Raw genomic sequence first — 8,985 nt, 5'->3', positions numbered from 1 at the left:
AAGTCTTCTATCTTCTAGCCCACCTACTTAGGTGGAAAGAAGCAGATAGGGGCTACTTAGGTGGAAAGAAGCAGATAGGGGAGTGGCCTCATAGGAATAAGCTCTAGAAGCTATGTTCAGTCCCTCTGGCTCCTGGTTTGAAACAAAGTTCGGTGTCCTTTGTCCATTCCATTTGTTTTCCTCAAGCAGTTACTAGCCTCTGTGTGTGTGTGTGTGTGTGTGTGTGTGTGATGTATGGATATGTGATATTTATCTGTGATATTCATATAATGACTATTGCTGTGGGTATGGTACATATATGTAATAATACGTGATAAGATATAAATATATATGTAGGGTGTGTGGGGGACATGTATGTGTGAAATGAGTAAGCAGTGTTGGTGTCTGTGTGATATGTGCACATGATACATGCATAACATGTGTAGTGAGTGTAATGCATGAGATATGTGATGTGGCATGCATGAGACATGTGACATGGATGTATATAGGTAATGTATGTGGTACATGTGTATATAAATCAGTGTAATAATAAAGATCTCTGGGAGATAGAGGGTAATAGTGGGTGCTGAGCTGGGTGGACTTGAGGGAGCAGACAGGCTATCGATCGCATCCCCACTCTTCCTATCCCCTATAGTCCAAAGCTTATCCGCCTCTCTCATAGCGTATTCCATGCCCAGGAAGAATCACGGTTTCTTTCTTGGCTTGACAGCAGGGGTAGTCTGCAATGGAGGCCTGGTGCTGTGTGGCAGTCCACAGGACTTAGGCCTGGCTAATACACAAGGCCTGGATTCCAAGGCGGGGGATGGGGGGAGGGAAGGCTGCTGCTGAAGTGTAGCCGAGCCTGTGTGTTTGGAGGCCAGCACAGTATGCAGTTGTTTCCCTCAGCCACAAAGCCATTGTTCTGCCAGCTCTCCTGGCTGCCACAGATAAACATCACATAGCCAGAGGCTGGCAGAAAGCTTGGGATACCCCAGCTTTCCAAAGCCTGTAGAATATGTCTGTCTGCAAGCAGCTGTCCCCAACTAGAAGGGACTGTAGGTAGAGCTTCACTGCAGCTCCTGCAGTGCGACCACCCAGCCAGCACCCCGCGTGCCACTTGGTTGTCATTTGTGAAAACATATAGGATATCTGTGCCTGAACTCTATGAGCACAGAGCAACACAGGACTGCAGCAGATGTCCAGAGAACTCACACCAGCAGTACTGCTAATGCAGGAGCTGTAGCAGGCCTGAGGTGATGACTATCAGCAAAGTCCTTGTCATCGAGCAAGAAGAATATAATATAAGTTTGAGTATAATATAATTCATGGGGGTTTTGTTGTTGTTGTTTTAAAGCTGTGTGTGGTGGCATGTACTTATCATCCTGGTGCTTGGGAGACAGTGGCAGGACCCTTAGCATTCTCTTGCCTGATAGCCCAGCATGTTTGCTGAGCTCAAAACCGGTGAGAGACTATGCCTCAAAAGCAAGATGGACAATTAACCTCTGGCCTCCACCTACACGGGTACCTGGATACACCCATGTATCTGCATACACATGAGACCACACAACACACACACACACACACACACACACACACACACACACACACACACAGAGAGAGAGAGAGAGAGAGAGAGAGAGAGAGAGAGAGAGAACAAAAATAGCACCGGGTTAAAATTTATTGAGTAGTGACTATGTACCAGGCCTGGCACTGGGCACCTTCATCACTAGGCCACGGTTCCTATTCTTCAACTCTGTTGTTCTCTGTGGGAAGCTGAGGGCAGGAGGTGTTATGTGGTTTGCCTGCAGTATGCACTGGGTCAGTAGGTCCACCTGGACTGTTAGTGATGGCATGGCTTGTCTGACGGGCATGTCCCAAGCAGCCATTGTTTGTTCTCTTCATACTTGTATTTCTCCCAGGCTGGGGTTTCTTGGGGATCCCCAAAGCCGGAAACTGTACGTACTAGTGGTTGACTCTGGGGCTTCTTGGGGTAAGGGCACCAAGGAGTGCTGTTCACCACACAGGGAGCCGAGGGATTCCAGGAAGAGCTTTCTGAAGGAGGAAGACACGGCGTTGTAGAGGATTGGGGTCACTGCTGAGCTGACATAGAAGAGCGTGTTGGTCACCATGTAGAAATAGTGATAGAAATCATAGAGCTCACTGGAAGGCAAACCCAGAGGTCTGGTTAGAGGCTGTCACCTCTCACAGTGCCCCAAGTCCCCTCCGAAGTTCCAGGTGAGCAAGGAAGTTCTTTCTGTTGACAGGGCACAATGGAAATAGTACATACTTCTATTGATGCCCTTCCCTGATGCAGTCATTCAGCCTCTGTGGCTTCCTGGCTATGATTACTGATCATCTACAAATCAGACAACAACCCTGATAACAGAGGCTATCTGCTTAGGTCAGTGAGAACCTGGGAGCCCTGTGCTTGTTGGTGTAGTCGAGGAGCTATGGCTTCACTAAGAAGGGAAGTGGGTTTTCCCCCAGTCATCATGCTCCGTGTGGCAGATTCTTTGTAGTGTGTGTGAGGTGTTAGTTGCTCCTGAGGAAGAGATATCTGTGGACACAGTTAAGTCCTCATGAGGTCTCTACTTTGCTGGGGGTTTGGTTTCCATTTATGACCACAGGCATAATGATTTTCAAAAGACTCTCACGTAGCTCAGGCTAGCCTTCAATTTGTTATGTAGCCAAGGATAACCTTCAACTTCAACAAGTGCTGGGGGTACAGATGTGCACCACCATGCCCAGTTTATGTGATGCTGGGGATCAAATATGGGGCTTTGTTCATACTAGGCAAATATTAAATACTAAATCAATTGAGCTATAGTTCCAGTCCATAAGTTTCCAGTCCAAAGAGGGTTCACTGGTCTCCATGTTGTCTTTATCAACTCATGGAACTATGTTGAGTCTTTGATAACATGGCTATCACTACCCTGTCTGGGCTGCAGACTTTGGTCTGTTCTAGTGTCAAGATACTCATAGCCCTGACTTCTCTCTAGGAGGCCTGTCATAACTATGGCCTTCCCATGCCAGGAAGATTTTTAGAGAATTCCCTGATCCTGCCAGGTATGACACATTCTAGTTCTTGAAAAATGGAGGCAAAAGGACTGCCATGCTTGGCCGCAAAGAAAGTGGTAGGCCAGATGAGGCAATACAGCAAGACTTTGTTTCAAAACAAGCAAGAACACCCACAATACCTTGTTCCCCACCTCCAGCTGGAAGATTTAAAAAAAAAAGATATATTTATTTTATACAAGTACACTGTGGCTGCCTTCAGACACACCAGAAGAGGGAATCAGATTCCATAATAGATGGTATGAGCCACCATGTGGTTGCTGGGAATTGAACTCAGGACCTCTGGAAGAGCAGCCAGTGCTCTTAACCACCGAGCCATCTCTCCAGCCCCACAGTTGGAAGATTTCAAAAGTATGGCCTGAGGAGGATCAGATAGACTACAGGCCAAAGATTCAGAAAACTTGGCAGCAGAGGCTCCACTGTCTGGTTCCAGCCCAACCCAGCAGTTTCTTCTCAGTGACCAGAGAGGCACACAGCACACTTACTTAGTCCATCCATCATCGGGGATGTAGCAGTACATGAGTCGGCGGGCATGGTACGGCAGCCAGCAGATGACATACACAGCCACGATGGCTCCTGAAGGACAATGGGATAGAGATAGAGAGGGCATAGCAGACATAGAGCAAATGTGTTCTCAGTTACATCATTGTTGAGGGAAAAGCATGCCCAAGGTGACATCAGCAATTCCCGCAGAATCTTCCTAGAGCCGAAGGATGGGAAGAGAATTTTGGAGTGACTGGATAGGAAATGAACCTTCCATGTCCTTGGACACAACGGGCTTCCAGAATGTTCCACTGACCACTGGAATCCACTCTCAACTTAGGACTAGATATTCCCACCCTTGGCTGACTACATGTGCAGCCTCATATAAATGCCTTTTGTGCACTGCAACGCCTCTCCCTGAACTCTTCCTTTTCCTTCTGTATGGATGGTAATACCATCACCAGGCCTCAAGAATCTTCTTAGCTCTCCACCTCTCCTCATCTTGCCTTTAAATGGGTTCTTCCTCGGTGACTGTCCACTCTGTTTCTTCCTTGCCTTCTCAGCTGCCACCCACCGTATGAAGCTTCTGTCTCTTTCTCACTGGACTCTGGCAACCTTCTCTCTCCTACCAAGAACAACCACTCACACATTACCCAGTGTGGCCCCTGCAGCAGTAGCACCCACTGGGTTGTGGTAGAAATGCAGAGTCATCAACTCACTGAAGACCTCTTGGGTTGGAACCTCATGGCTGGGCCCTGCACTCTGGCTTTTGCAATGTCTTGGATCACTGCTGCACCCCTTGAAGTTTAGGAGTCCTATTTGGCCCACATACTAAGGAGCTATGAAGGCAACAGATCCTCCATATGTTGGCTCTTGAACCTTCTGCTCAGCGACTATAGAGGGAAACCTGACAACGTCCTGGGCTGATTTTTTTTCCCACTCATCACATCAGTGCATTTAGCACTTACATCTTTCCCCACAAGATGGTGATGTTGCAGAGAACACAATTGTCTCGTGGGATCCTCCCAGACTTCAGCTAGTGCCCAGATTTCAACTGGGGCATGATGGGTGCTTGGAAAGACCTGTTTTCCTATCCCTTTAAAAAGTGTGTCTTACAAGGCCAGATTGTTCTGGATCCATACAAAGGCAAGCAAGTAAACAGATGAAGGTTGTGAGCAGGAGAGGGGAGTGCTAAAGGAAAATGGAATTTGGGGACCCAGCCAGTCTGAGAGTCCACAATAGTCAGACTTCAGTCCTTCCCTGGAACTACTTTTGGCCTTCCCACACAGCCCAACTTTCTGAAAAGAGCCAAGACCCTGGCTGTCTGGGTATGCTACTCCTTGCCTGGTTCTGTACTTTCGAGCATAAAATTCTGATTCTTTCTTTTAACTATACCATTGCGCTTTTGAGGTGAGGGAAGAAAGAGGCCTGAGAGGGACAAGAGGTTGCCAAGGTCATCTAGCCAGGGATTGATGGAAGCCCTGGTACCTGGGCTCCTCTCCCTCATGGTATTGTGGTAGAGGACTTAACTGAGAACCTGGGCGCTGTGCTGGAGGCTGCGGATCTGGCTGGCATCCTTGTGTCTCACCAGGCTGGCTTGGACCCCCAGGGAGAGAGTCTTTCTCCACGTGATGAAGCCCAGGAGGCCTTCCTCACTCAGGAGCTCCAGGCGGCTGGGGATGGAGCTGACTTGGGCAGAAGCTGATGGTACCTGGGAGTAGAGGGCCATCAGGTGGTTGACAGTGATGCCATTCAGGAAAGCAGTGAGTGCCAAGGGGAGAGCGAAGGACACCAGCACATTCACCTGTGAAGGTAATTCTAAGTGTTATGGGAGAGGCCACCAAAGGTCTGTGGGTCTGGACATCAGGTTTGCTCTTTGCTAAGAATCTGCATCTGCAGAAATGGGGGACCAAAGGCCTGGGGGGCAAAGCTAAGGAAAGTCTCAGAACTATAATGCTACATAATGCTGTATAATGCTACATACAGTGCAAGCCCAAGGCCACAGAGCAGCTATACTTCCTTATGGACAGGAGTTAAATTATCTCCAAGGAGACAGACTCATTACTGGATGCTCAACCTTCTCAAACTACTTTCTGAGTGCCCCATTCTGTTTTTGGAGTCTTTATATTCAAACAATGTCTTCAAATGGTTCCCACTGGAGAGATGGTTCAGTGGTTAAGAGCACTACTGCTCTTGCAAAACGCAGAGTTCTGTTCCCTAACACCCATGCTGGGCAGCTCACAACAGCCTGTAATTCCAGCCCTGGGGAATCTGATGTTCTCTTTTGGCCTCTGCAGGCACCTATACTCATGTGGACATACCCATATCCCCAGACATATACATGTGATTAAAAATAAAATCAATTTTAAAAAATCACAGTCCTCAGATGTTGGGAAATGGTTCAGGAGGCTGTGGTAAGTGTTAGCTCTGGGGGACGCCTCTCAGTCTACCCAGCAAGGGAGCAGCAGTATTTAGAGCCCTGTGGCGCAAGGGAGCCATGACAGAGCTGGGTCACCATGAGTCCCAAGTGAAGTGGGGCCATCTGGACACACCCAGGGCAAAGATGGCTGACAATGGTTAAACATGGGCGAAACTCGCTCTTCCCATGGCTTCTCCTGATTCCTCTTGGGTGAAAAGGAAGGTGGAAAGTGAAAGACTGGTGAATCAGTCCCAGACTTCTCCCTCCTCACCCACCAGACCCAGCTGATACACACAGGATGGTGCAGAGGAAGACAGGGAGCTTCATGCCAGGCACTGCAACCCTGTACTGTGGCAGGAGAATGGGGGAGAGAGAAAAAGGTATCAAGATTCATATGAGAGGAACCAATGGCAGAGAAAGGCTGGTGACCCTCACCCACAGCTACTCGAAAGAGACAAAGCAAGCAATAGGAAAAGACCATGAATTACAGATGTGGGAGAAGGCAGGTGCTATGTAAACGACACGTAAAAGGTCACCCCCATTCTACTCTCTTGGTCAGTGCCCTTGAGCTTCTCACAGTTCCCTCCATTCTCCGTCCACTTTAGTTGCACAAGTGCTTTTCTTCCTGATAAGTCATTCTGTTCTACCACCCTATGTGTGCCCCTAACCACACAAGGACTTGAGAATCTCAGCAGTACCCTCCAGACTCCAGTCCATATCTGGCCAGGAATTCAGTGCAGAAAGATATGATGGTCCAGCCATCTATGCAGCCCTCTAATCCCATATATGTCCTGATGCACTGACCAGCATGCCTCTCTGCACTTTCATGTGTTTATCCTTCCAGATCCTGTGTGTGTTCATTTATGGGTAGTGAAGGGATGCTGGCTGCACCCTGCTTTGGTCCTTTGGGATTCTGGGAAGGACCTTGGAGGGGTTGCTTTAGTTTCTTTCACTACCCCAGTGTGTGTGTGTGTGTGTGTGTGAGAGAGAGAGAGAGAGAGAGAGAGAGAGAGAGAGAGAGAGAGAGAGAGAGACTTAGAACCACTGCCTATTTGAGCAATGGCAGGTCAAACTTAAAGGGCCCTGAGTTATAGAACCACCAGAAACCTGCGACTTGGAGAGATGAGACTTGAGTTCAAAAAAAGGAACTGTAAAGTCCTGGGAGTGGGTCACATGCTGGGGTGGGGTTCGGGGTGGGGAACAGAAGACACATCTTGGGAGCAGAGTGTTGAGGAAAGGCTTTCAGACAGGTGAAAACATTTCTAGGGTTAAGAAGAGTGGGAGAGGGAGAGAACAAAGAAATGTTTGACTTAAATGCCAGAGAGAGGGCAGGCGGAGCTAGGGGAGAAAAGCAGGTGAGAGTTGGCAAGGAAGGTCTAGAAAGTGAGGCCAGGAGCCCCATCAGCCCCCCAGAATACATGTTCAGAGAAACGTCCCCCTCGACTTCTGGGAGGCCCATTCAATAGCTACATAGTTGGAATGGCATAAGTGCAGAGTCTAATAGAACATTCTCACAGGCTCCCCTTGGGTTTCCTTTTTAAAAGTGTGTGTGTGTGTGTGTGTGTGTGTGTGTGTGTGTGTGTGTTTGTGTGTGTGTGTGTGTGTTTGTGTGTGTGTGTGTGTGTTTGTGTGTGTGTGTGTGTGTGTGTGTTAAAGGCTAACTTTAGGGAGTCGGTTTCCCTTCACTGTGCCCCACTCCCCACCCCCTTACCTGGATGAAGACCTGAAGTGTGGCGCGGCTCACCAGCACCGTGCACACACGCGAGGCAGGCTCAGGCTCCCCGTCCGCGCTTTCCACTTCGTGCTTCTGTCCCATGATAACCGCCATGGGCAGGGCAAGGCCCAGAGAGGCGACCCAGACCAGTGACAGCAGGCGGCGGGTGCGGCGCGGGGTGAGAAGGCGGCGGGCGCGCAGCGGCTGGCACACGGCCAGGCAGCGCTCTGCGCTTAGGCTGGCAACGCTCAGCACTGTGGCGTAGGCGCACAGCTCGCGCACGAAGTAATAGCCACGGCAGCCCAGATCGCCGAAGACCCATGGGTAGTGGGACCACACGAAGTTGTAGAGCTCCATGGGCACGCTGACCAGCAGTAGCAGCAGGGCTGAGAGCGCCAGGCTGAGCACGTGGTAGCGCAGGCGCCCGGGGCGACCGGCCCGCGCCTTCAGCACCACGTGCACGGACAGCGCATTGCCCGCTGTGCCAAATGCGAAGATGAGCGAGTAGAGCGCGGTGAACAGCACCTTGGCCCAGAGGCGAGTGTCCACGCCCAGCCGCGCCTCCAGGCTCAGCCCTGCGCTGGGGCTGGGCCTCGGAGGCCAAGGACTGCTGGTCTCCATCTCTGTCTCGTGGTGGCCTGAGCTCCCTCCCTCTCACTGCCCAGAGCCTGGGCTAGCTGCCCGGTGAGCCAGCACCACCTCCTTTCTGGGAACCTTTAAAACTGGGAGGACACGCCCCTGGAGGGAGTTCCAAAGCAGAATTAGTCTTCGATCTCTCTTCCTTTCAGTTCCATCTAGAAAATCATACGTTGGTGGAAAAAAGTGGGGAGGGCATCCTTCGGGGTTCACCTGGATAGCATCGCTGACCCGTGGGTAAGTTTTTAAAAGCCCTCTGTGCCCCACTCCATTGTTTTTCAACTTTAAAATACTACCCATGCTGCAGAATTTCTCTGCGGATCAAATGAATTAATGGGCATGCAGCTGCTCAAGCTACAGTACAGACAGATAGACACAGAACTTTGCAACATCCCTCTTCCTCGTCTGTTTGTTGTCATTTCTCTGAGCATTCTGAGGAAGAGACGGCTTAGAGAAGGCTTTGACAGGCTTCAGCAACTTTGCCAACCTGGCTGCCTCTATGTGATGGTTTGTATATGCTCGGCTCAGAGAGTGGCACTGTTAGAAGGTGTAGCCTTATTGGAGTAGGTGTGTCACTGTGGGTGTGGGCTACCAGAACTTCATCCTTCCTGCCTGGAGGTTAGTCTCCTCACAACAGCCTTCAGATGAAGATGTAGAACTCAGCTGTGCCTGCACCATG

The 8,985-nt window shown here is 49.9% G+C and overlaps 1 protein-coding gene across 1 annotated transcript; it reads right to left on the bottom strand.

Annotated features, from left to right (window-relative positions):
* Positions 1-1,640: 1,640 nt before the first annotated feature.
* Positions 1,641-8,329, bottom strand: Ntsr2 (neurotensin receptor 2). The gene is given in 4 exon segments (NM_022695.2): positions 1,641-2,139; positions 3,540-3,630; positions 5,068-5,341; positions 7,668-8,329. Coding segments are annotated over 4 exon segments (1,251 nt in total). The 5' UTR covers positions 8,292-8,329; the 3' UTR covers positions 1,641-1,877.
* Positions 8,330-8,985: the final 656 nt, after the last annotated feature.

The sequence above is a fragment of the Rattus norvegicus genome, chromosome 6, assembly GCF_036323735.1.
Source record: "Rattus norvegicus strain BN/NHsdMcwi chromosome 6, GRCr8, whole genome shotgun sequence".
NCBI classification, from domain to species: domain Eukaryota; kingdom Metazoa; phylum Chordata; class Mammalia; order Rodentia; family Muridae; genus Rattus; species Rattus norvegicus.
The sequence above is the reverse complement of the archived record's forward strand: the minus strand, read 5'-3'. Positions and strand labels throughout refer to the sequence as shown.